The sequence below is a fragment of the Hyperolius riggenbachi genome, chromosome 2, assembly GCF_040937935.1.
Source record: "Hyperolius riggenbachi isolate aHypRig1 chromosome 2, aHypRig1.pri, whole genome shotgun sequence".
Lineage (NCBI taxonomy): Eukaryota > Metazoa > Chordata > Amphibia > Anura > Hyperoliidae > Hyperolius > Hyperolius riggenbachi.
In genome coordinates this window covers 252,780,581-252,808,259 of record NC_090647.1, presented here as the reverse complement: position 1 = coordinate 252,808,259, position 27,679 = coordinate 252,780,581, and the positions used below count along the sequence as shown (strand labels likewise).

At 43.0% G+C, this 27,679-nt stretch overlaps 1 protein-coding gene across 6 annotated transcripts in view; it reads right to left on the bottom strand.

Moving 5' to 3' along the window:
• The window catches only part of CAMKK1 (calcium/calmodulin dependent protein kinase kinase 1), a 350,786-nt gene that overhangs the window by 154,576 nt on the left and 168,531 nt on the right, over positions 1–27,679 (bottom strand). For all 6 annotated transcript variants that reach the window (XR_011026205.1, XM_068268513.1, XM_068268512.1 and 3 more), the window contains 3 exons: positions 17,468–17,519; positions 8,464–8,597; positions 7,691–7,727 (listed from right to left, as the gene is read on the bottom strand). Coding sequence is in view for 5 of the 6 variants with exons in the window: in XM_068268513.1 (XP_068124614.1) it covers positions 7,691–7,727; positions 8,464–8,597; positions 17,468–17,519 (223 nt within the window). In the remaining variant the exon portion in view is untranslated. The remainder of the gene's footprint in view (positions 1–7,690; positions 7,728–8,463; positions 8,598–17,467; positions 17,520–27,679) is intronic.

The window sequence follows — 27,679 nt, the reverse complement described above, 5'->3', positions numbered from 1 at the left end:
ACTTTAGGGGGAAAAAAGGAAGGTGATAGTATGGTTTGCAGAAAGTGGAGAGGCACTTGGAAAGATTAAGCAATGCACCATACCACCATGCAACTACTGTACCTTTTTTTAAATTTCTAAAAACTCACAATAAATTACCAGTTCACCCCCTAAATGATACTCCAATTCTCTCTAATACAATCACCCCCCCCCCCCCACCCCCAAATCTAAATAGCCATTGGTGCACAGACCAGCCATCCACGTGACTAATGAGCAGAAAGAGAGGGAATTTCAAATGAGTGAGTGAGTGAGTGAGTGTGTTTATGTACTGTTTTATTTATCTAAGCTTGATAAAAGCAGGGGTTCTCCCATGGGAAACGCACCACATTAAATATTTTACACACAGCCTTGCTCATCATTGTGGCTAACCCCACTTTGCTTTGAAGGCTGTACTTCTTCTTTCTCCATGCATAGCTGAGGATCCTAGCTCACACAAGCTGAGCGCATTCTCTCACACGCACACATCGTGTCTCCACCAACATCCGCCTGCTCTGACATGGTGCATCCGCAAGGACCTTGTGGAATCCATTGAAAGCCAAGTCCCCAGCAAAAGAGGGACACAAGCAGAAACAGCTGGAAAACCCATAAGGATCCACAATAGGTAAGAGCTCACCTACTGGGCTAGCCCACAAAATTACTCCAATCACAGCGTGATCTCTCTCTCTCTCTCCCTTCTGTCTTTCTACTCTGTTACTATACTGGACTGCTTAGCAAAAGCCATATATCAACATTCTGCACACATCTGCCCACATGTCTACAAGTCCTTGCCATTTGTTGTCTGTGTGGTATAGCCTTTACAGCATTCTTTCAGCTGACCTCCCTGAAGACTGATAAAAGTACACTGCATGAACCCTTCATAAGGTACACATAGGCCGTTGCAGTGAGAGAAACTAATTACCGTTTTGTGAGGTAAAAGTTATAGTTATATGGCCACGGTTGTTGTTCTCTGTCTATACCCGCTGTAAGCGGTGCAAAATGCCGATATGCCCCCTGCTGTGGTGAATGGGAGGAGGCGTGTTCTAAACTTGCCTGTACTGAGCACTTTAAGAAAAAATGTAAATCAACTCTTTTTTTTCAGAATTGATGCGTTGATAACAGTAAATTGATTTCAGGAATTGGAATACAGGGTCTAGCTGTTGGAAGACAAGGTTGGCTTCCATTCTATCTCAGTATTTCGTCTGTACATTTGTGCTCCACATAATGAAAATTTCCAGTGGCAGAACCACAAAGGATAGGAGAGGTGCACACATAAGTGGTAAATTCTGATCTACCAAAATTGCATACGTCTGAATACCTTTTACAGATGTTAGTACTAATAGATTGTGTCCAAACACATTTTTCAGACAAAAAGCCTTCATATGCTGTGACACAGAAGAAAAGGTTTATGAAACATGTTCTACAAAAAAATGTACTAATAGTGAAAGTGATGAATAGTCTCCATGGAGGTCACAATGATCTCTAAGCTTTACACGTTATGTAATGTAATGGCACACTAAATTACTGACTCAATAATGCTTGCTGATGGCCCAAATTACAAAGTTCTCTGAAAACATCACAACAACTTGTCTAAAATGACACTTTCCCCAGCCTACAACACTTTACCTATACTCTTTATTCCTGCTTTGTTAGATTGTAGGTACACCATGGACTGGGGGAAATATATTCTAATAAAACATTTTTTGTATGCAACAAACAGCTTGGTGTGCTTCTTCACAACTCATTTCGCGGTGTGAGTCACAGTTTTTTCTTTGTAAAACAGAAGTTTGCCTTCTTAAAACAGAAGGTATTTGCAATGATTCATGTTGGAGTGAGCATATGAGGTCTCCCACAATGCATCACTGCTGAATATGCAAATAATCCATTGTTGTCCCCGATAGCTAAACACACCTCTAGATCCTCTGACATGCAATAATGTGTCAGCTTGTTAATATTACAGAGCCAAAGTAATCCAACATGCATACAGATCGTTTCAGACTGGTTGATCCTCATCAATGCATGCCATGGATTCATGTGGCTCTATGGGATAGGACTTGAAACACCCAGAGTTACAGACTGCCCAGTAAGCGCAAGGTAAACCAGAACTCCCAGGAATATGTAAGGGGCTGAAAGAGATAAAAAAAATAAAGCCTCCTTACTAAAATGCTATATAAAATAGATGTTCACCTTCTTAAAACAGAAGGTATTTGCGATTTTTCAGGTTGGAGTGAGCTTTGAGGTGTCCCACAATACATCACTGCTGAATATGCATTGAACCTCATCAGTGCATGGCATGGATTAATATGGCTCTATGGGGTAAGACTTGAAACACAGAGAGGTACAGATTGCCCACCACCTCTCCATTAGACCACCTCTCAATTTCTTTCAATGTGATAACAAAGGGATTAGGGAAGGTCAAAGAGATGCAAATAATTCTGAGTTGAGGCAAATGTTTCAGCTATTTTTATGCAAATATATGCAGCTTGAAAATGCACTAATCTTATGTTGCTGCACCATTCAGTTGTTCCATTTTCAAGCTGCATACATTTGCATAAAATAAGCATAATATTTCCATCAACTACGCTTTATTGCTGCTAACTACATTATTGTCAGCCAGTGACTTTCATTTGCAAGCAGAGTTCAGTGGAGATTTGCATGTTTAGGTGCCCAATAACAGAATAATCTCACAGCTGATCAATCGTTTACGATCACCGTGGAAATCGATCGATCGTTCCAATTGACAGTCAAATTCCCGCTAACCAATTTGATTAGATCAATGGATTCCATGCATTTTTTCTGATCAATCTCATCAAATTGGTTAGCGGTAATTTGGCTGTTAATGGGCATGACCGTCCGATGGTTTCTGATTGATTAACACGGCCATGGGACTGTACCGTTAATGGCCACTTTAAGAGGTAGTCTCTGCTCAGCCCTAGGAATAATTCAAATTGGTCTTTGAATAAAGCTACAAATGTGTCAACCTGAAAAACGATAAGGTAAATGATATTGAGAAAGATATGTGAAAAGCATACGGTAATTTAAATGGTTAATGTTGGCAGAAGTCTGAAGCTCAACTAGACGCTGGCAGCAAGATTTCCCCCATGTTATATGAACATTAAAGCTGGTCTCACCTTCATATTGGTGCTGGGAGGGAATGTCTTCACAGCAAAGTGGACTGTTGCAGTGACAGCTGCATCCACTCAGATAGTGACCGCCAGGACCTGGCAACATCACCCTAAAGGTGCCAGTGTGCTGAGTGGCGGCTTTCAAAGATTGGCGAACCAGGGATTACCATCCTGGAGCCATGTTAATGTCACTTCCCCCTGAGTACGGTGTTGGATGAGTGGGCTGAATGTGTCTGCTGATCCAGCTCACCCATTCAGCTCTCTATGCTTCCACATGAAGCTGGACACCTCCTAGGTATCATAAAGAGCAAGGAGGACAGTTCCACCCAACTCTCTATGCTACAGGGCCGTGCTGGTCCTAGCCAGCCTACTTATCCTGCTCTCTATGCTTCAGGGGCAGTGATATCAGCAATGCTCCAGGATGGTGAACACAGGCATGCCAAGCTAGGAAAGGGGGAAGAGGTGACAGCCATACCAATCAGGGAATAGGTACAGGCAGCACAACTTGTGGGGTGGTTTGGTGGTTATGTCGTTCTTGAACCAACTACTTTAATACCCTTCTGTGCAGCCTATCACCGAACAGACTTGAACCACTGCAATCCATCCTGGGTGCAGTAAATCTACAAATGCTGTTCCCTTCTGTCCTATTCTGCACATGCTGCCTATCACACAAAGAATCCAGTCAAAGCTTCTAACGCTTAACTCTAAAGCTTCCTAACATGGTCTTGCCAGACATCATTGTAGTAATCCCCAAATATCATTGCAAACACAACCTCCTCCGGGGGGATAAAAAAATAAAATAAAAACACTTCTCTTGTTAGCTCTAATCCCCCATGCCCATGTCCTCATTTAGCTCTTCTCATAAGCCTTTACTTCCCTCTGTAGAAAATTGATTTGGCATTCACCATCCTCAAGATCTTATATAACATTTCCAAACACCCTTTATCTCACGTTCTGTCCCAGTAGACTTATTTTTCTCCTAATGTATCATGTTATTGACGCATATAGCCATGCCTTTTATTCAATGCACCTCTTACTGGGTGTGCTGCATGTCTATGTATCAATTGTTTTTCACCTGACTTCAATATGTAATGTATGCATACATGATTTGGCCACTAAGTGTAAAATACCACATAAAACGTAGGCACTATATAAACTAAGGTAATAATAATAATACAATAAACTGCCAGTAATTTTGGTCCAACTGTTTCACTACTTAAAGGGATCCTTAAAGAGGAACTGCAGTGAAAATAATGTAATAAAAAAAAGGCTTCATTTTTACAATAATTATGTATAAATGATTTAGCCAGTGTTTGCCCATTGTAAAATCTTTTAAATCCCTAATTTACATTCAATACATGGTGACATTTTTACTATTGGCAGGTGATGTAGCTGCTGCATACTTTTTTGGCAGTTGGAAACAGCTGTAAACCGCTATTTCCCACAATGCAACAAGGTTCACAGAAAGGAAACTGCCAGGAGTACCACGGTCCTCAGAGTTTCTTGTGGGAGGGGTTTCACCACAATATCAGTCATACAGCGCCCCCTGATGGTCTGTTTGTGAAAAGGAATAGATGTCTCATGTAAAAGGGGGTATCAGCTATTGATTGGGATAAAGTTCCATTCTTGGTTGGAGTTTCTCTTTAAATTACTTAAACGCAGTTTTACTTACCTGGGGCTTCTACCGGCCCCCTGCAGTCACCCTGTGCCCACACCGGTACTCTACGATCCTCCTGCATTCTGCCACGGCTCAGTTTCATTTTCGCAGACTTAGCCTGTCTCCGGCCACTGGGCCTGTGCAACCCTGGCCATGCACATCCTTGTTCATGCTCATATTTCCGGGAGCGTCCTATGCAGTAGAGATTTTCTTATACTTCCAGTGGCCTGGGACCGGCTCAGTTGGTGAAAATTAAACTAAGCCGCGGCGGGGGACTGGAGGATCATAGAATACCGGTGCGGGCAAAGGGCGACTTCTACCGGTCCCCTGCAGCCCTAGGTAATTAAAACTGCCTTTGTTTAGGTGACTTAAAGGGACTCAGACGACTCAGAGATGAAAAAAAAGAATAGATTGATACATACCTGGGGCTTCCTCCAGACCCATATGAATCGCTCCCACGCTGCCGTCCTCTACCTCTATCGCCGGTACCAGGTCTTGCAACTTCCGCCGGATGCGGCTAGTTGTGCGCATTCGCAGGGACTCCCTCCAGCTCGCCGGCGCCTGCTTTATGCATGCGCCTGCACAGTAAATCGACTGGCCCTGACTGGCCGAAGTTACAGGACCCGGTACCAGCGATAGTGGCGGCGGAGGATGGCAGCGTGGGAGCGATCCATGCGGAGTCTCTTTAAGGATCCCTTTAATAAGCCACTGAGCTAGAAGAAGACTGTAGATTAGGTGCTCTGACTTTACGCAACCTTACTGATTGCTTCCTTATTCAAAATGATTAATTCAAAGCCCTGAAGCCACAGTAAATGAGAGTCAATATACAGCATTTTGTCTTCACACAGTCTTACTTAAACTATCATTTTTTTCTTGTGTAACACATTATTGATAGTATTTCCTCTGCATACTTCCCAACTGCTTCTATTTTCAGAAGACTATCCATAACTTCAGACCCCTGTCAGCATGCTGTAAACATGATTAGATTGAGACTGGTAAGGTGCTGCAATGCTTTTACTGACAAAACAATACAAACTTTAATATAAATAATCTCACATTTACATCATGAAAAGATTACCGTATATACTCGCAAGCCAGCCGAATTTTTTACCCCCAAAAAGTGGGCCAAAAGTTGGGGGGTCGGCTTGCTTGCGAGTCGTTGGTCCACAATAGCCCCCCCTCCCCCCCCCCCCCCCCCCGCAGCCGCCGCTGCTATTAGCTTAGACAAGACAAATAACATTTATATCGCGCTTTTCTCCTGGCGGACTCAAAGCGCCAGAGCAGCAGCCACTAGGGCGCGCTCTATAGGCAGTAGCAGTGTTAGGGAGACTTGCCGAAGGTTTCCTACTGAATAGGTGCTGGCTTACTGAACAGGCAGAGCCGAGATTCGAACCCTGGTCGCCCATGTCAGAGGCAGAGCCCTTAACCATTACACCATCCAGCCACATACCCGGCGGCTTCCTCTATTCCCCTCTCCGTCTCCTGCTGCCAGTGCCCCGTGTAAATAATTCACAGCAGCTCGCCCCACGGCGGCTGCTGTGTGAGAGTAATACACATCGCCACTATAGGAAGCCGCTCTCTTTACGGCTTCTCACTCATCACACAGCAGTCGCCGTGGGGCGAGCTACTGTGAATTATTTACACGGGGCACTGGCAGCAGGAGACGGAGAGGGGAATAGAGGAAGCTGCCGGGTAAGCTAATAGCAGCGGCGGCTGTGGGGGTGGGGGGGCATTACCTACCCACACTGGGACGCTATACTGGGCACTACCTAGCTATACTGGGCACGATACTAGCTATACTGGGCACTATACTAGCTATACTGGGCACTATACTAGCTATACTGGGCAATATACTAGCTATACTGGGCACTATACTAGCTATACTGGGCACTATACTAGCTATACTGGGCACTATACTAGCTATACTGGGCACTATACTAGCTATACTGGGCACGATACTAGCTATACTGGGCACTTTACTAGCTGTACTGGGCACTTTACTAGCTGTACTGGGCACTTTACTAGCTGTACTGGGCACTTTACTAGCTGGGCACTTTACTAGCTGGGCACTTTACTAGCTGGGCACTTTACTAGCTGGGCACTTTACTAGCACTTTACTAGCTGTACTGGGCACTTTACTAGCTATACTGGGCACAATACTAGCTATACTGGACACGATACTAGCTATACTGGGCATGATACTAGCTATACTGGGCATGATGCTAGCTATACTGGGCACTATACTAGCTATACTGGGCACTTTACTAGCTATACTGGGCACTATACTAGCTGTACTGCGCACTATACTAGCTATACTGGGCACTATACTAGCTATACTGGGCACTATACTAGCTATACTAGCACTATACTAGCTATACTGGCACGATACTAGCTATACTGGGCACGATACTAGCTATACTGGGCACGATACTAGCTATACTGGGCACTTTACTAGCTATACTGGGCACGTTACTAGCTCTACTGGGCACTTTACTAGCTCTACTGGGCACGTTACTAGCTCTACTGGGCACGTTACTAGCTATACTGGGCACGATATTAGCTATACTGGGCACGTTACTAGCTATACTGGGCACTTTACTAGCTATACTGGGCACGATACTAGCTATACTGGGCACGATACTAGCTATACTGGACACTTTACTAGCTATACTGAGGCACTACCTACCCATACTGGGCACTATACTAGCTATACTGGGACACACTGGGGGGATCACGAGGCCAGCATTTCCTACCCCCGGCTTGTATGAGGGTCAATCATTTTTTCCTGTTTTTTCAGGTAAAAGTTGGGGGGTCGGCTTATATGCGGGTCGGCTTGCTTGCGAGTATATACGGTATGTTAAGATTTATTTTTTTTTTCAAATGTGAACCTTACCCATATAAAGATTATCTTCAGCTGGATCATCCAAGACCTGGAAAAAATAAAACAATGGTCTGAAGAACAATCTCTGTTCATTTGAATGGTACTGCAACTACTGTTAATTAAACGTATCAGTAGAATCAGATTATATTTTATATGCTATATCATTTATATGCACATCCCATACAATTTAATTAAAAAAATTAAATTTGTTTTGATGTGCTAAACTCTTTTCTAAATGAAGACCTCTAGCACAGTATACAGCTTGAATTAAATGCAGCTAATGAGGAGGTGCTTCAAGAAAACCTCATACAATGATGATGTTCCAGAAGTGTGCCATAGACTATTCAAATTCTATGTCAAAAGGTCCATGAGGTACCCTGCATGAGCAGACCAATTCACTTTTAAACTGAAGTCACAATAGCAGCATTTGAAAATAGGCAAGTTAGAGATATGACATATCTTCATAGGGCTGCAACTAAACTGGTTTCTACTAGAAGGATTTTAGCAGTAAGTAGAAACTAGAGGAAAGTAATTTGTTTCATTGTAGTGGGAACCTTCTTTCAGCAAGTTGTTCAATACCATGTTCAAATTTTAGATATACTGTAATTTAAATAGAGCAGAAATACTGAGGAACGAATGCCATATGCAGATGAACATGCTTGTTTGTGAACTTAAAAATTCTGAGATGATGAAAAAAGATAATAGACCCATACCCATATCATGCATGCACTACTGATTCACAAGTACACAAGAAAACCATTAACTAGCAGATAGTTACCACTTACCTCAATTAATCTGACAATATTCACATGGTCCAGTTTCTTAAGAATGGCAATTTCTTGGTAAACTCTATCCAATGGTGCCATTGGCTTGGCCTGATCACCAGATGCAGTTTTTGATCCTCTTGGGGGTGGTCGTCCTAAGATGGAAGAAAAAATGTAGAATATTTTATGTAAGGAAACCAAAGCCTTATAAGCATGTAAAGCACCCCTGAAAAACTATCCAGCATTGTACAGACATTTTCTGAAAACTCTACACATGCATGGTTTGGGTTCTTGACCACTTCATCTCCAAGGGTTTTTCCCCTAAAAAAAAAACAGAGCAATTTTCACCTGTCATTGCTCCTTCCATTCATTCGCCTATTACTTAATTACAACAAAACAATCTATATTTTGGTTTTTTTCGACACCAATTAGGCTTTCTTTGGGGAGTACTTTTTGCTAAGAACTATTTTATTCTCAATGTGTTTTAACAGGAAAAATAAAAAAAAATCCATTTCTCAGTTTTCAGCCATTATGGTTTTAAAATAATACAGGCTACCGTAAATTAAAGGAATACTATCGATTGAAACAACTTTTTTTGAATACTCTATATTAGTGTACACATTACCAGTAGTGCTAGGGGCACTTTATTTATTAACCCAGGTCTCTCTCCCTCTATTTCTGCTTAAAAATTCATTTTTCACACAGCTCACAAATATATTTCACTGTGTCACTCACAGCATGCAGGCGACATGGGGAAAAATAGGCTGATCTGAGGTGGTAACAGGTAACTAAATGAGCTGTAATATTGCTGGAATATAACTAGCTATAACACTAGTCTGTGTTTACACTCAGACTGGTTGCCTGGCTGCCTGCTTAAGATGATTCACTCCAGGCTGCATCAACTCTACAAGCTGCTGAGAGGGGCAGACCACTGTTTACAAGTAGCATTATTAGTATCTTTATCAGTCAAGAGAAGCAAAGATAATAAACACACATTTCTAGAATCTTTAACACCTTACCACCATATCAATAAGATTATTTCAGCAAGGTGATAATTAAACTATAAACTGAGGAGTTGATAGCAACTCCCCTGTGCAGAGACATGGTCTAGCCCCTCTGGGAACCATCAGTATTAGATACATTTTGTATCTAAAACGGACGGAGGATTTTACAGCTGAGGGGAACAGCTGTGTGAGGAATCAAATTGCTCCTAGTACTTGTCCTAATGTGTGCTACAACATACAGCATTTAAAAATAAACGCATAGATCGATAGTATTCCTTTAAACCCACACATTTGCCCATTTGTCCCAGTTATTGCAACATTTAAATTCTTCTTTAGTACAATGTATGGCGCAAATATTTTATTTGGAAATAAGGGTGCATTTTTTCAGTTTTGCATCCGTCACTATTTTCAAGCCCATAATTTTTAAAGTAACAGAAATATACACTCTTGTCATACATATTAAAAAAATTCAGTCCCTAAGGTAACTACTCATGCATTTTTTTATTGTATTTTTTTTGTTAATTGGGGGGTAAATATTGGAAAGTTTGGGAGGTAAGGGGTTAATTTTAAACGTTAAAAAATGTCTTTTAATGATGAAACAAACAAACAAAAAATAGTGTGTAGATTTAATTTTACTATTTGGCCACAAGATGTCCTCAAGCATAACTTCTCTATGCGTAGTATTACTACGCAAAGAGAGAGTAATGCGTGGGTGTGTGAGTATAAGGTTTTTGTGAATGGCTTCGCCGTCTAATAGACGCAGTAGTCATTCACACAGGGACTTAGATCAATGAATGAGAACAGTGTTTAATGATTGCAGGAGCATGCACGGTGGGCGAATGGGAAGGGACGTAGTAGCTACGTCCCTGCAAGGAGTTATGTGATTTTGCAGGAAAGTCGACTTAAGTCTGCTACAGGCTCTACAGCAGGGGTCTCAAACTGAATTTACCTGGGGGCCGCAGGAGGCAAAGTCAGGATGAGGCTGGGCCGCATAAGGAATTTCCCAATTGCGGCGCATCGCCGCCTCTGCCCGCCCCTCTCACTCTCCCTTCACAGAGAGGGGCGGGTAGAGGCGGCGATCCGTGCGGCGATTGACGTCAGGAGGGGCAGAGCTGAAGCTGAAAGCTCTGCCCCTTCCAGGAAATGCCGGTGGATTGCCCCCCGGGCGATTTGGGGGCTCTGCAGCCCTCGTTTAGCGGCGGGGATGCGGCGGATTACTTGGGAGCACTGAAGCGAACTATAAGGAAGCTTTTGCCGGCAAGGGCCACAAAATATTGTATCGAGGGCCGCAAATGGCCCGCGGGCCGCGAGTTTGAGACCCCTGCTCTACAGTAAAGACAGACTCCACCTAAATGGTTATAGTGCACCTGTGTTAAGATAGAAGATTTGAAGCTAGGATCTGGGAGATACAGAAAACATGTGGACAGGATAGACTTCAAAGACAAGATTCAAGATTTATAGAAATTAAAAAGAGGAGAATCTGTGCAGGTGACAATATCTTCAGAACAAAATGGGGTGCCCTGCAGCCTCTGACTCTCAGTTGTGTTTACTTGGCTTGATCCAAAATTAGGATCTTAAAAAGGCCACTAGGCCACTAGGTGCCACTACTCCTCACGGTTTAGGGCCTCTAAAATTCCAGGGCAGTATAGGAACCCCACAAGTGACCCCATTTTAGAAAGAAGACACCCCAAGGTATTTTGTTAGGTGTATGGTGAGTTCATAGAAGATTTTATTTTTATGTTACAAGTTAGCGGAAAATGACACTTTGTGACAAAAAAAATAAATTTCCGCTAACTTAAAAAAATAAAATCTTCTATGAACTCACCATACTCCTAACGGAATACCTTGGGGTGTCTTCTTTCTAAAATGGGGTCACTTGTAGGGGGGTTCCCTCAACAGGCTGGACAGCATGAAAGCCGCCATCTGCACAAATTTGGATGCAGACGTACTATCCATCTCCTCTTGCTCTTCCTCAGTGATGTCAGGTAAGTTCTCCACCTCCACCCAGCCATGAACAATACCACTGGAAAGTTGAGCAGCACAAGCCCACTGTGACGCCTGCTGCGGTTGTTCTTCCGCCTCCTGCTCCAAAAAAACACCTTCCTTATCATCTGACTCCTCTTCCCCACACGACTCTTCCTCCTCCTCCGTGCTGCCGCAGGTGTTGAGGAAACATCTGGTTCTGAGAATTGATCCCACAACTCTTCCTCCTGTTCCTGTAACTGTTCCTATTCACGTTCCTCTACAGCTTGATCCACCACTCTACGTACAGCACGCTCCAGGAAGAAAGCATATGGGATCAAGTCGCTGATGGCGCCTTCACTGCGACTCACCATGTTTGTCACTTCCTCAAACGGCCGCAACAGCCTGCAGGCATTTCGCATGAGTGTCCAGTACTTCGGCCAGAACATCCCCATCTCCCCAGAGTATTTCCTTCTACTGTAGTTGTAGAGATACTGGTTGACGGCTTTCTCCTGTTGTAGCAGATGTACTGGCGCACCGAAGGGGGTATTCCGGGTGTCTGGAACACCCCCCCCCCCCCGCGACCAGAAGGATATGTGTGCGGCGCTGCGGGGGCCTCGATTGCTGCTGGCGGCGGGCGTAAGGCAGAGCTGCGGGGAGAGAAGACTTTACACTTACGGTGCCTGGATCCTGCGCGGCTTCCATGTACTTCCTGTCCCGGCGTCTGTCGCTATGGTAACAGCGCCCCCTGTGATGACGTACCGCATGTCATCACAGGGGGAGCTCTTACCGATGCGACGCGTGCCGGGACAAGCAGAAGATAGAAGCTGCGTGCAGGATGAAGGCAGGTAAGTGGAAACTCCTCTCTCCCCGCTCCCCCCCCCGCCTACCTATCTAACCTATACTGGGGCATATACCTATCTAACCTATACTGGGGAATATACCTATCTAAGCTATACTGGGGGGCATATGCCTATCTAATCTATACTGGGGGGCATATACCTATCTAATCTATACTGGGGGGCATATACCTATCTAATCTATACTGGGGGGCATATACCTATCTAATCTATACTGGGGGGCATATACCTATCTAACCTATACTGGGGGACATATACCTATCTAACCTATACTGGGGCATATACCTATCTAATCTATACTGGAGCATATACCTATCTAATCTATACTGGAGCCATATACCTATCTAATCTATACTGGAGCCATATACCTATCTAATCTATACTGGAGCCATATACCTATCTAACCTATACTGGGGCATAGACCTAGCTAATCTATACTGGGGCATATACCTATCTAACCTATACTGGGGCATATACCTAGCTAATCTATACTGGGGCATATACCTATCTAACCTATACTGGGGGCATATACCTATCTTATCTATACTGGGGGGCATATACCTATCTAACCTATACTGGAGCCATATACCTATCTAACCTATATTGGAGCCATATACCTATCTAACCTACACTGGGGGCAACTATGTGGGCTACCTATACTGTGGGCACCTATACCTGTCTCCACATTGGGGCACATTTTACGCCCTCGCCCTGGGTGCAATTTAGCCTAGAAACTGCTAGTATTTGGCTCCACGCACATCATGTTTTGGTCACGCCCACATGCCACTTTCAGGAATCCCCCCCCTTTGAAAATCCTGGATTTGCCCCTGAGATGGTTAAATATAAGGAGGGTTGAATTCCAGCGAGTCGGGCTATCGCAAATCAAGTGTCTCACCGGCAAGTTTTTTTCCCGCTGAATATCGGCCAAGCGTGCCATGGCCATGTAAGATCGCCTGTAATGCCCACACAACTTCCTGGACTGCTTCAGGGCGTCCTGTAAGCCTGGGTACTTACACACAAATCTCTGAATTAATAGATTCAGCACATGTGCCATGCAGGGTACATGTGTCAACTTTACCAAATTCAAAGCCGAAATGAGATTGCTGCCTTTCTCACACACCACTTTGCCGATCTCCAGTTAGTGCGGGGTCAGCCACTGATCCACCTGTTTGTTAAGAGCAGCCAGGAGAGCTGCTCCAGTGTGACTCTCCGCTTTGAGGCAAGACATGTCTAAGATGGCGTGACACCATCGTACCTGGCATGCAGCATAGGCCCTGGGGAGCTGGGGCTGTGTAGCTGGAGAGGAGATCGCAGCACCAGTAGAGTTGTACTGCCACTCAGCCAAGGAGGAGGAGGACAACAGCGAAGAGGATGTAGCAGGAGGAGAAGGAGAGGAGGTGGCAGGAGGACTGGAGGTGTCACAACAAGGTCCGCTGCACAGCCACGTACTCCCTGCTTGCCAGCGGTAGACCCAATGGGCTGTGTAAGTAATGTACCTGCCCTGACTGTGCTTGGCAGACCAGGCATCCGTGGTCAGATGGACCCTTGACCCAACGCTGTGTGCCAGAGATGACACCACTTGCCTTTCAACTTCACGGTACAGTTTGGGTATGGCCTCTTTTGAGAAATAAATGTGGCCTGGTATCTTCCACTGTGGTGTCCCATTGGCCACAAATTTTTGGAAGGCCTAAGAGTCCACCAGCTGGTTAACAGCTGGCGAGCTAACAGTTCTGCCAAGCCAGCTGTCAGACGCCGGGCAAGGGGGTGACTGGCAGACATTGGCTTCTTCCGCTCAAAAATTTCCCTCACGGACACCTGGCTGCTGCTGTGGGCAGAGGAGCAGGAACTGCTCAAGGTGAGAGCCGGAGTGGAGGAGGGGGACTGTGATTGTGAAGGTGCAAGGGAAAAAGCAGCTGAAGATGATGCACCTGAAGGAGGAAGTGGAGAAGGAGGGTGGGTTTGCTTTTGTGTGCTGCTTTTCCTCAGGTGGTCTTGCCATTGCAGTTTGTGCCTTTTCTCCATGTGCCTTCATAAGGCAGTTGTCCCTACACAGGTGTCGGCCTTTCCACGGCTCAATTTTTGACAGCAGAGAGAACAGATGGCATTGCTCAGATCTGAGGCAGACAAATAAAAACATTTCCACACCGCTGAGCCCAGGGTTGATGGCACTATGGTGGCGTCAGCAGCTGACGTTGAATGGCATGTTGGCTGGCTGTCCATAGGTGGCGATACATGGCGCCAGACGCTTCCACCGGCTGTTTCTGACAACGTGCTCCCCCTTCTTTCCGGAACTCATCTCCTCCTACTCCTCTCCGACTCCCCCTCTGAACTGTTCCCCTGTTCATCTCCTCTATTGGGAACCCACATGAGATCCGTATCATCATAATCAACCTACCCAGCTTTGCTTGCATCAGACACCTCCAAAACTGCACCAACAGCAGGTACTTCATCATCCTCCTTCTCACACCTTACGTCCATAGTGTCGCCTAACTCAAACATATGAGGTGGTGTAACTTGCTTAGCACCTTCATCTTGTTGTTACAATAATGGCTGTGAATCAGTTAATTCCCCACCAAATAACTCCTGCGAAGTGTCAAATGCAGCGGATGTGGTGCTTGTAATAGCACTGATGGCTGCGGAAGATGAGGTGTTCATTGTTAAATAGTCAACCACGTTCTGACAATCTTGGGTGTTGATGGGACATGCCTTTTTCTGAGCACTGTACTTTGGGCCAGGGCCGCACAAAATCATATCAGCACGACCTCAAACAGACCTGCCGGGTGGCCTGCCTGTGGGTCTGCCTCTGCCTGTTGTTTTGTCCATATTGGGAGGGGGGGGGGGGATGAAGTGAAAGGTATGCACTGACTTGACTAATGCAATGTGCAGTCACACAGGTGCAGTGAAAGGTATGCAGTGACTGGTATTACAATACAATGTGCAGCTGTCACATGCGTGCAGTTAACAGGTGTGCACGGACTGGTATATTAAACAGCGTGCGGTCACACAGGTACTGTGAACAATTATGCAATGACTAGTATTACAAATGTGCAGCTGTCACACACACAGGTACCGTGAACAGGTATGCAGTAACTGGTATATAACACTGAGTGCAGTCACGTAGGTAGGTGCACTGAACAGGTATGCAGTGATTCGTATAACAAATGTGCAGCTGTCACACACACAGGTACCATGAACAGGTGCAGTGACTGGTATATAACACTGCGTGCGGTCACGTAGCTAGGTGCACTACTGAACAGGTATGCAATGATTGGTATTACAAATGTGCAGCTGTTACACACACAGGTACTGTGAACAGGTGCAGTGACTGGTATATAATATAACACTGCTTGCGGTCACGTAGGTAGGTGCATTGAACAGGTATGCAGCGATTGGTATTACAAATGTGCAGCTGTCACACACACAGGTACCGTGAACAGGTGCAGTGACTGGAAAATAACACAGCGTGTGGTCACGTAGGTAGGTGCACTGAACAGGTAGGTATGCAGGGATGGGTATTACAAATGTGCAGCTGTCACATACACAGGTAGTCACTGAATGTGCAGGGCCTGGCAGTGGCACAGTAGGAATTACCAAGGGGCCAAGGGCCAGCTGCAACTGACTGACAGGGCTGTGTAAGTGTCTGTGGGACACACACACAAAAAAATAGATCACAAGAACAACATTAGCTCTCAAAAGAGCTGTTGAGGGGTGCTTTTTAGCAATAAGTATCAGCAAGGAGCAAGCTAAAAAGCCTAACAAGAGCCCAACTAAGCTTTCCCTATGTCTCTCTGCAGCAAGCTCTCCCTTCTCTAATTACTGCAGCCACACGAGTGAGTGAAATGGCTAATGCTGCCTGCCTTTTATAAGGGGGGAGGGGCTCCAGGAGGGAGTGAAGCCTGATTGGCTACCCTGTGTCTGCTGACTGATGTAGAGGGTCAAAGTTGGCCCTAATGATGTAGTATAGTGGCGGGTCGAACTCGCATATAGTTCGCTGTTCACCGCGAACACGAACCTCCAAAGTTCGCGTGTTCGTGTTCGCATGCGAACCGTTTGGGCTATCTCTAGTTGCCAAAACATTTATATCGCTCTGCAAGTGCAGAAGTTATGGGATAAGTCTGCATGGGCTGAGCCACATTTAAGGCAGGAATGGGGGTCTGACAAAGACATTTGGAACAACATAATCTGGCGATATATAAGCATATTGATTTTGTTTCAGACACATTTTTCAATAAGAGGAGGCCGGGAGAATTTGCCATGAGTACTTGAAACTTGGTGGCCATACATGGTATAATTTTTCATTTTTTTCGATTAGATAATTTAGTTTGATTATTCCGTTAGATCGAATATAAAGAGTTTTTCAGCATGTCCGATACGTTTTTTCGCGAAAAATCAGGATAATCGTTCAAATTTATTGATCGAAAAGAAATAATATTTTCAACTTTCAGTCGATTCGATCATTTAGATCGAAAAAACGGGATAATCAAACGTTTTTATTGTACCATGTATGGCCACCATTAGTCAGAGTGGTCTAATCTAAATGAGAAAAATCTTGCAACCATTTTGCCACACTAATTTTTTATTTTTCATAGTCAATATGAAGGTGTAGAAAATTGTAATATTGTGCTTTTTGTGGAGACTTTTACCAAAAAAGTATTCAAATCAAATTGTTACTTGTGGTGGTCCTCTGTTAGCCACATGCCCTGCTATTACTAGTTTCTTTGGATGAAGCGGTTATTTTTAGGTCTACCATGCATACGCACATCTACTGTCTCTCATACCAGTTGTATGCTGGAGAAGTTTCTTGCTTCTGAATCATGTCTTTTGAAATACATCAGAAATAGGGTTTAATAAACGGTTTTTGCCATTTCACCTTAAATTTCAGAACTGATCACATAATAGGAACCTTCACTGTGAAGTTAACCCCAGTGCCAGCCAATATGCTAAGAGACTCTGAATTAAGTACTTCCATGTAAAGAGAGTAATTGTCAGAGGACTGGAACTTTTGTGACCCAGTTACATTTTCTGTCTTTGTGTGAAGTTCCACTTTAATTTCTTTCATGGAATTCGTTTTAGATTGCAATGTGGGTCTTGCCATAGATTCACTGCTCAAGTTTTTATTCATATAGACATTGATTTAGTAAAAATACCATTTTAGGAAATTGCTGTTCTAATCAACTTTAATACCATTAAAATACTTACGTGGAAAACCATATTGCTTCAGTAACCTTTTCTTTGAAAGAACTTTCATGGCCTAAAAAATAAAATAAATAAAATTCAATACATGACCAAATTTTAACAATAACAGCATAGCATATGAAGAAATAAATCTCTGTATTTTTTCTGTTAAATATGTCATATTATTCCTTTCTGCATTTATGCCTAATTTTCCCCATAAAATGACTATAAAAATAGTTTGGGGGGAAAAATATAATCCAAAGAAAGCCTAGATTGTACTGAAAAAAACAAACCATATCACTAAGATGGTATAAGTAATTATAAAGTTACTGCTGTATCAATGCAACACAGCTAAAGTGTCAAAAAGGTGAGGAACCTTTTAGTGTAACTGTCGGGCATAAAATAAAAAAATCAATTCTTTACTTTTATCTTCTAAACAAGTAATAGGGATGCTAACCAGGCAATTCAAAAGTAAAAATTCACCATTACTTTTCTTGTTGATAAATGATCATTCCTCAGTTTACCCGACTCTTATTTGGTACATTGCTGCACAAACAAATCTATAAAGCATGCTGGGTTGTCTTTTTTTGCTTCTTTACTTTCCCCTCAGACTTAACTAATGCAGCCTGATTGGCTGAAGCCTCTTTCCCTCCTGTTTCTCCCTCCCACACCTCTGTTCCTCTCGGATTGGCCAATATTTCTCATGCTGAGACAATGCACGTGCCTAAAGTAACCAATTGAGGGAATGGCAGAGATGGGCTTCCACAGAGCAACGGGAGAAAAGATGGATGAGATGGGTAGCAGAGTTTAATAGGGACTGGAGAGGTGCCAGTCTGTGTTTTGGTAGACCACAGAGTAGGGTGTTACAGTAGTCAAGTTGGGATATGATTAGAGCGTGTATATTTTGGTTGCTTCCTATGAAAGGAAGGGACAAATTCTGTAAATGATTTTTAGATGGAAGTAACAGGAGGTTGCAAATATGTGGTCTAAATTAGAGCTCATGGTTTAGACATACCCCTAGACAGCGAGCTTTAGGAGCTGAGGTTATTCGGGTGTTTTCTACATTAATGGTGACTATAGGGGTGGATATTCACTAAATACTAGTAAACGTGCTGTGTGTAGGGAGTGCATGGTAATTTTACCTTTAATTAAGACTACGTAATGTGCATTGTGCAATCCATGTTGCCTAGGTGGTAATGTAGGTTGCACTAATTGCACAACGTGTGCTACGTGGTCACCATAAGCATTTAGAGAATATGGCCTTCAGTTGCTGAAATTCCTTTGGGATCACTGGTATTTAAAATTTATATAGTCTTTTTAAAAAAAAAAAAATTGACAACATAATATGAAGCACTGTGCCTCTTAGGGTGCATACCAAGTTGTACCCTAAGTTAGGGCCCCATCCAAACGTTTACAGGGGGACCAATGATTTCTAGTTACGACCCTGGTTGATCTGGTATAGATTAATGATATTACGGTTAAGAACTACTATAAATAGAAGACAATTTACCAAAATTGCTTTTTGTCAACTAAGCCAGATCATTAGATTCAAATATACAATTAGGAGACACACTGGCCCTTATTCAATTAACTTTTTCAGCTTTTTCTCATTTTCTTCTAAATGTTTTCCTAGGTGATATTTTCACACCTTATCAATAAAATTCCTCTTAAACTACCAGCAAGCAAGAAAATACTAAAGAATAATAATTTTAACAGCACCTTTTCACCTACTTTTGATACTTTTTCAGTTGCAGAGTGCTGAAGTTATGTTAATCAGAAGATAAAAGAGAAAATTATCTCCTATTAGAAAACGTAGAAGAAAAAGTGAATTGAATAAGACCCATTATAGGTAAGAAGACATCATGGCCCATATGCAATTCACTTTTTTGCCTGAGTTTTCTCCTAGGTTAAATTTTTAAACTTGTCAACAAAATGCCTTTTAAACCCAGAGAAGGCGAGAAACTGCTCAAAATAATTCTGATAGTGCTTTTTCACCAACTTTGTGGTACTTTTTTTTGTTGAAAAGTGTTGGAAAGTGATTTAAAATCAAATTAGAAAAATTATCTCCTAGGAGAAAACTCAGGTGAAAAAGAGAATTGCATATAGCCCCATATTGTGAAATGTACAGGGAAACTTGAGGTCTTATTATTTTCAGGTTCACTCTATGTTCAGGAAGACAAATATCCATTTCTGATATACGAACAGAAGCCCGTCTGTGGGCTCATCTCAAACAGAATACATTTAGCAATAAATGGCCTTCAGTAGCTTACTCCATCTCATACAGCACATACAAACACTCTGTGAAGCTACAGGATAGCATTAATTATTCACGAGTCCTCTTTTCCAAACAGTTCCCTTTAGCAACAATTGTCGGAAGTCTTCCTTTTATTCTGGGCATTGATAATGCACAGTATTTTAGAAAACGGATTAAGAGGTCTTTCCTTTATATACCACTTCTTGATTATTATTGATTTATTACGTGCCACTGTCTTCTGTGGCTGTGTAAATGGAACAGTTAAACATGGAAGGGTAGCACAAATACTTTATAAATAGTTTATGGATAGTACAAACACACAGTAATAGAGGCAAACCACAAGAGACATATCAAACATAGATGCATAAATAAATTGCTATTGGATGATAAGAAAAACTGCACCCTTTTCTAACTCATAAAGGAACATGGAAAACCCTGCTGAAAAGATAGCAAGTTAACAGCTGCAGTCCCTTGTGGTTGCCCAAAGTTAGAACTTATTTCATTCAAACCCAGGCAGGCTGTCCTATAGTCATTTAGGCTAATTTCACACCAGGACGTTGCGTTAGAGGGGGCGTTAAGGTCGCATAACGTCCCCCTAACAACGCCTGGTGGTGCTGGATCTGGACGTCAGAGTGAGCCGCGTTGTGCAGCTCACTCTGGCGTCAGTGATGCCGTGATGCGCACTCTTGTGCGCATGCGGCATCACGTGGTCCCGCCGGCCAATCGCCGCACACAGCGGCTGCTCCAGGAAGTAAACACTGCACGTCATAACGTGCAGTGCATATTAATTAGCCATGTGCCTGGCCGCTCTCCGCTCCTCCCCAACATTACTGAGCATGTGCAAGCAGTCTAACGCGGCTCAGCCGCGTCCAAAGTACTGCATGCAGTACGTTTCCTTGTGACGCAGCGTTACAATGTAACGCAACGTCCGCACTGTGAACAGCCCCATTGATTTTTCATTACTGTGCGGTGGGCTGCGTTACAGGCTGCTCTAACGTGCGCCTGTAACGTCCCACTGTGAAACCAGCCTAAAACTGTTGCTTTGAATGCATCTGTAACTACAAAAGCACTAATTTACTAGCCTTTCAACAATCCTTACTACGATTTGATATGAACCAGGTGAGGATATCAATTCCTAGCCACTTAATAGTGGATGAATGTCAATCCAGTCATTGATTACTGGATCAGTTATGGTATTTTCATTGGATGTTTTTTTGGGATCACTGGAGAAGCCTTGGGCAACAGGACTGCGTGTTTGCTGGGCAGTTCAGTCTTGAGTCGAAATGCCTTCGGCTGCAACTTAAATGGCAGCGTTTGACACTGCATGTGTGTCAGTGGGTGACACATAATCCAGTTACTCTTCAGCAAAAAATGCATCAAAGTGCTCAGATGTGATTCAGTGCAGTGGCTGCCAATCCAATGTCCTCGCTGAATGCTAGCTAGTGCCTAGCCAGCGCATAGGAGCAGCTGACAGTGAGGTAATCGCCTTCAGCTTACGAGACCTTAGATAACTAGGCTCAGAGAGTTATCTACATACAAGTAGGTGTTAAAGTATTTATCAACAGGTGACCCTGGGACAGAATACAAGTTGCTGAACTATTGTATGGCTTCTAGCCCACAACAGAATGTAACTAAAACGCTGCTACTTCTGATAGTAGTTAATAGTGTTACTATTATCAAAGCTATTTTTGATTTTGAGAATATATTTGTGAAAATACATTGAATTTTTGCAATATGGTCAAAGTAAGCACATTTTCTTTCCAATGTGAAAATTCTCATTTAAAAAAAAAATCCTTTTTTAATGCAAGACTGTATGAAAAATGTATCTACCCCACTTTGAAGATGATTACTGGACCTGTGCCCCTATCTGATACACAGCACAGAAAAATGTGCATATTCACCAACAAAACATCCACAGCCTCTCAGATACTGATATAGAATCTCATAATCTGTCTCATGTAAGATATACCCACATTCTGCATCACAACCATGGAGATGCAATGGTGTAGTAAGTAGTTTAATTCACATATTCTGAAGTTGCCCAGCTGTGGTTCCTCTCTGGAAAAAAAGTGATCTATACAATAGAAATTAACGGACATGCAGATTCTGTATGGCCCCTCCTATTGACTTCTTCACCACAATGAGTCATCAATTAAAAAGATAAGTTACCCGAGGAATGCAGTAAAGAAATGCATAGTCTGAAAATGGAAAAAGCAACAGCCACAACCACAACCATTAAGGAATTATACACCAAAATAAACTGTATGCAAGAAATGAAAAATCCCACAATGTCTATTCAAACCAGACATGACCATTAGATACAAATATTGACTATTACATACAAATATCAATAATATTATTTGATGTAATAATTATGTTCACTGTACCTTGTATTATAATGACTTTGTTACCTCGTATATGCACAATTAATGTAGGTAAGACCATAACCTATGATTGAGACACAGCTACTAACTAAAGTGCATGTCTTATGTCTTTAACCTCCCTAGCGCTCAGATTTTTTTTTCCAGATTTAGGGTCTAAAAGCCATGCAATTTTTTTCATAAGCTGTTAGATCCTAAAAACAAGAAGAAAAAAAAATATACCTGCAGCAGCTCCTGCATATAACCCACTCAGGCTCGGAATTACCGCTCTGAGCTGCGAATTTCGGTCCTCAGCCTGACTCAGGATTACCGCTAAAGAGGTTAAAAAAGCAAAAATCTCTTTAGAAGAAGCATAGATTCAGTTTGATGACTCTGAAATTAAGAGTCAGCTCATTAGGACTGGATATCAATGTTACCCAGTTGCCATTTTTGTAATGCTATATATACAGATGCACCTTAAGGCCTTTTTCCCACCAGGACGTTGCGTTTTAGGGGACGTTATAGGTTGCATAACTTGACCATAACGCAACACCTGGTTGTGTTGGAGGAGGACGCTACCTAGAGCTGCGTTATGCAGCTCTTGGTGTGCCTTTTTTGTGCTATGCGATGCGGAGACCACGTGATCCGCATCACATGGTCCCGTCAGCCAATCACTGCACAGAGCAGCCGCTCCAGGAAGTAAACACTGCACGTCACACAATGCAGTGAATATTAATTAGCCATGTGGCTGGCCGCGGAGGAGGAGGGGAGACCTCCTCCTCCAACATTACTGAGCATGTACAAACAGTCTAACGAGGCTTAGCCGCGTATAAAGTACTGCATGCAGTACTTTCACTTGACGTGCAGCGTTACACTGTAACGCAACGTGGGCACTGTGAACAGCCCATTGATTTTTCATTACTGTGCGGTGGGCTGCGTTACAGGCTGCTGTAACGTGCGCCTGTAACGTCTTACTGTGAAAGCAGCCTAAAGGGAAGCTAAACTGAGAGGGATATGGATGTTTCCTTTTAAACAATACCAGTTGCCTGGCAGTCCTGTTGATCTCTTTGGCTGAGGTAGTGGGTGAATCACACCTGAAACAACCATGCAGCTAATCCAGTCTGACTTAAGTCAGAGCACCTGATCTGCATGCTTGTTCAGGGGCTGTGGCTGAAAGTATTAGAGACACAGGGTCAGCAGGAGAGAAAGGCAACTGGTATTATTTTCAGTTTAGGTTCCCTTTAAAGTATGGGACTTGAAATGTTATCTGTTAAAACAAAAAAATAAAAGTTTTTTTTTTTTTTTTTAAATCACTGCCTAATCAGATTTTTTATTCCTACCGATTTAGATCATCATTTATACTGATGTACAATATAATTTCAAAACATAAGACAAAGGAAATACTATACAAGTATGGCAATCCAAAATGTTCTACAATACAAAAACAGCAGTTTCAAGAAACAGTAGATGAGAGGACCCTGCCGTTGCAGAGCTTCAAGTTCAAGGAGTGAGGAGACACAGGCCCATATGCAATTAACTTTTCCTCCTAGGATATAATTTTTCATCTTTAATTTAGAATAACTTTTTGACACATAGCAATGGAAAAAGTACCAAAATGTAGGTGACAAAGTACTGTCAAAATTAGTTTAAGCATTTTTTTGCTTGCTGCTGGTTTAGAAGGCATTTTATTGACAAGTTTGAACATCTCGCCTAAGAGAAAACACAGGAGAAAAAGTTACCGTATATACTCGCATATAAGCCGACCCGCATATAAGCCGACCCCCCAACTTTTCCCTGAAAAAAACAGGGAAAATTGATTGACCACCATATAAGCCGGGGGTAGGAAATGCTGGATTGGTGCAGCCCCCCAGTGTGTCCCAATATAGCTAGTATAGTGCCCAGTATAGGTAGGTAGTGTCCAGTATAGCGAGTATAGTGCCCAGTATAGCTAGTAAAGTGCCCAGTATAGCCAGTATAGTGCCCAGTATAGCCAGTATAGTGCCCAGTATAGCCAGTATAGTGCCCAGTATAGCGCCCAGTATGGGTAGGTAGTGCCTCAGTTTAGCTAGTATAGTGCCCAGTTTAGCTAGTATAGTGCCCCAGTATGGCTAGTAAAGTGCCCAGTTTAGCCAGTATAGTGCCCAGTTTAGCTAGTATAGTGCCCAGTTTAGCCAGTATAGTGCCCAGTTTAGCCAGTATAGTGCCCAATTTAGCCAGTATAGTGCCCAGTTTAGCTAGTATAGTGCCCAGTTTAGCTAGTATAGTGCCCCAGTATGGCTAGTAAAGTGCCCAGTTTAGCCAGTATAGTGCCCAGTTTAGCCAGTATAGTGCCCAGTTTAGCCAGTATAGTGCCCAGTTTAGCTAGTATAGTGCCCAGTTTAGCCAGTATAGTGCCCAGTTTAGCTAGTATAGTGCCCAGTTTAGCTAGTATAGTGCCCCAGTATGGCTAGTAAAGTGCCCAGTTTAGCCAGTATAGTGCCCAGTTTAGCCAGTATAGTGCCCAGTATAGTGCCCAGTTTAGCCAGTATAGTGCCCAGTTTAGCCAGTATAGTGCCCAGCATAGATGGGTAGTGCTCCCCCCCGCTCCCCCCGCCGCCGCTGCTGCTATTACCTGCTTAGGCAGCGGCCGCTTCCTAATCCGCGTTCCCCTTCTGAAACTTTTCAGCGTGTATCACAGCAGCGCGCCCGGCGAGAAAGAGCGCGGCTCCCTATAGCGGCGATCTGTATCGCCGTTACCAAGGGAACCGCTCTTTCCTGCCCCCCTGCATCGTCACAGCAGCAGTACACGCGGAAAAGTTCCAGAAGGGGAACGCGGATTAGGAAGCGGCCGCTGCCTAAGCAGGTAATAGCAGGGGGGGAGCGGGGAGGGGGGGGGAGCGGGGTGCGGACCACCCACCACCCACCACTAGACCACCAGGGAAGACTCGCATACAAGCCAACCCCCCAACTTTTGACCCCCTTTTTGGGGGTCAAAAATTCGGCTTGTATGCGAGTATATACGGTAATTGCATATGGGTCACAAGGTCTGCCATAGAATACCATATTCATTGACAATGTGATAGGTAATTACATTAAATATTTGTAACTGTAGCATTTCCATTTTAAACATTTTTGGCATTCTTAATCCTAACAATTCTACTTTTAGGCCCCTTTCACATATCCTGCCGTGCTGTACGTCTCCCTGTTGCAAGGGCGATAAAAATCTATGGACACTAATACTTGTGATGTATCGAGGTAGTCTGATCATCACAATCCCGATGCAAAGTCATCTGTGCGTTACCACATGATCCGTACCTACCACAGGATTATGCAGTAATGCATGTCTATGCCGATGCAGTAAGTGTATACGGCAGAGCACGATGCAACGATGCGTGGGCCAATGGGAATCCCAGCGGCATACTTCCTGTCCAGCAGTGAGTACGTCCCTGAATGGGTACAAGCCTTTTCATATGACCCTATCGGCACACTCTGCCTGAGGGCCATATGAACTGGATATTTGTGGGGTGCAATGATCCTGTGGCAGGCTCCTCAGCCGTGGGATCATCACACCGCACAAGGATGAAACCAGCCTTAACCTCATTATCAGCCTCCATCACAGTGGTCTACAGTTATTGTGTGGAATCACTGAGGGTGCATGTCCTGTAATTTGAAGGCTGTACATGGCTGATATCTGTGGATCTTGTGGGCGGGGATGGCCAAATTGGAGTTACTAAGGAGCGTATGATCGATTTTGAAATGTCTGTTAGATTTTAAGTTTTATTGTTAGAATGGATTTTACTGTATTTTATCACCATATTTTCAATAATTTATGGGTAACATTTTACAATAAAATACTGTATATGTCAGGGCATAAAAAAATAAATAAAATGATTATCATGTTTATTTTATTTCAGTACGATCTTTAACGGAGACACACTTCTTTTTAACTTTTCTCAGGGAAATGAGATGTTTGTTCCTAAATTTACAATCTTCTGCAGCCAGTAAAGGTCATAAGTCTAATTAGTTGATGGGGAACATGACAATGAAACTGCCATGCTGACACCAAACACCGATGGGACGTGACTAGATAGAACACTCTTAGGAAACAAGCCAGCCTCAGAAAACAGCAAAATAAATTGCTTCCAGTTTAATGCAATTCCAAACATCAGCTCACAAAATTGCTTTCAAATAAACATTTGTCTTTTGTCAACATCAACCCCTTGTGCATGGTGAATAATTCATGCACAATATCTGGAATAAAGATTTATTTTGTTTTTGCACAATCAATTTTACAACACAGATTTTTTTTTCTAAAAGCACCTAGCAGTGAAATTTTATATTGCCTTCCTGGGCCTTATGTCAGTAAACTATAGCATGAAGTAGGATCAAATTTTGTTCCAGGTTGATGTCAACATTGAGTCAATATTCAATCCAATGAGACTATATTAGAGAGGCCATTACATAATAAAGTACTGTAACATCTAAAGAGAAGTCATTTGTGTTGTTAAAAAGAAAAATGAGGCTGCCAGATGAAAGATTACAACACCCTTTTATACTATTTGTCCATTTGTTTGTCTTCGAACATTAATTTGGCCGACTATGAATGAGGAGTAGATCTGGCAGAGGTGGTTGTTACACATAACATACACATGCAAACAGCCAACACAGTTTTTGAGAAGATTTCTTTAATGTCAAGGGTACAAATTCATCAAACTGATAGCCATGCTCAGCTCCAAGAACAACAACAACAAAACACTCATCTGTTGTAATTTCAAACCGTAAGTACTAAGTTCATATTATCAGTCTCGCATAGGTAAAGGTGGTGTGATGGCACCAATCCATTTCATATCTGAATGATCATTTATCAAGCACTTGAAAAGTAAAATTACTTTGCCACTTGGGATTGGTCTGCTTTTTCTTAGGTCTAAGCATGGTTGCCAGCAAAGTTGACTTGCTCCTTTAAAATTGCAGGCAAATTTTGCTTGCATCTAATTAGTTTTAAGGGAACCAACCTGAAGTGAGGAACATATGGTGGCTGCCATATTTACTTCCTATTAAACAAAATACCAGTTGCCCTGCAGTCTTACTAATCTCTTTGGCTGCAGGAGTGTCTGAATCACATGCCAGTAACAAGCATTCAGCTAATCTAGTCAGACTTCAGTCAGAGCACCTCAACTGCATACTTGTTCAGGGTCTATGGCTAAAAATATTAGAGGCAGAGAATCATCAGGACAGATAGGTAATTTTCATAGTTAAAAGAAAATAAATCTGTCAGCCTTCATATTCCTCTCACTTCAGGTGTGCTTTAGGTCTTACAAGCGGAACATTTTGTTTTAATAATGAAAAAGAAATAAGATGCATAATGCTTGCCACATAAAAAATACTATTACTAAAGATGGTAAATTCCAGCTGAGAAGCTGGACAGAGTGTGTCTTGGGTGACCACCAGTCCAAACACATAAGGCCTGATTCACATTAGCGTTCTGAGCGAGCCAAAAGGATCCGGTGAGGGGATCCAGTCTCCTCTTCACAGGATCCTGGATCCTGATGGCTCAGTCCGTGGCCCAGTTCATAGTGAAAACGGATCTGATCAATGATTGACTGGACCAGTTTTCACTCAGCAAATACATACCTAATTTTCAGT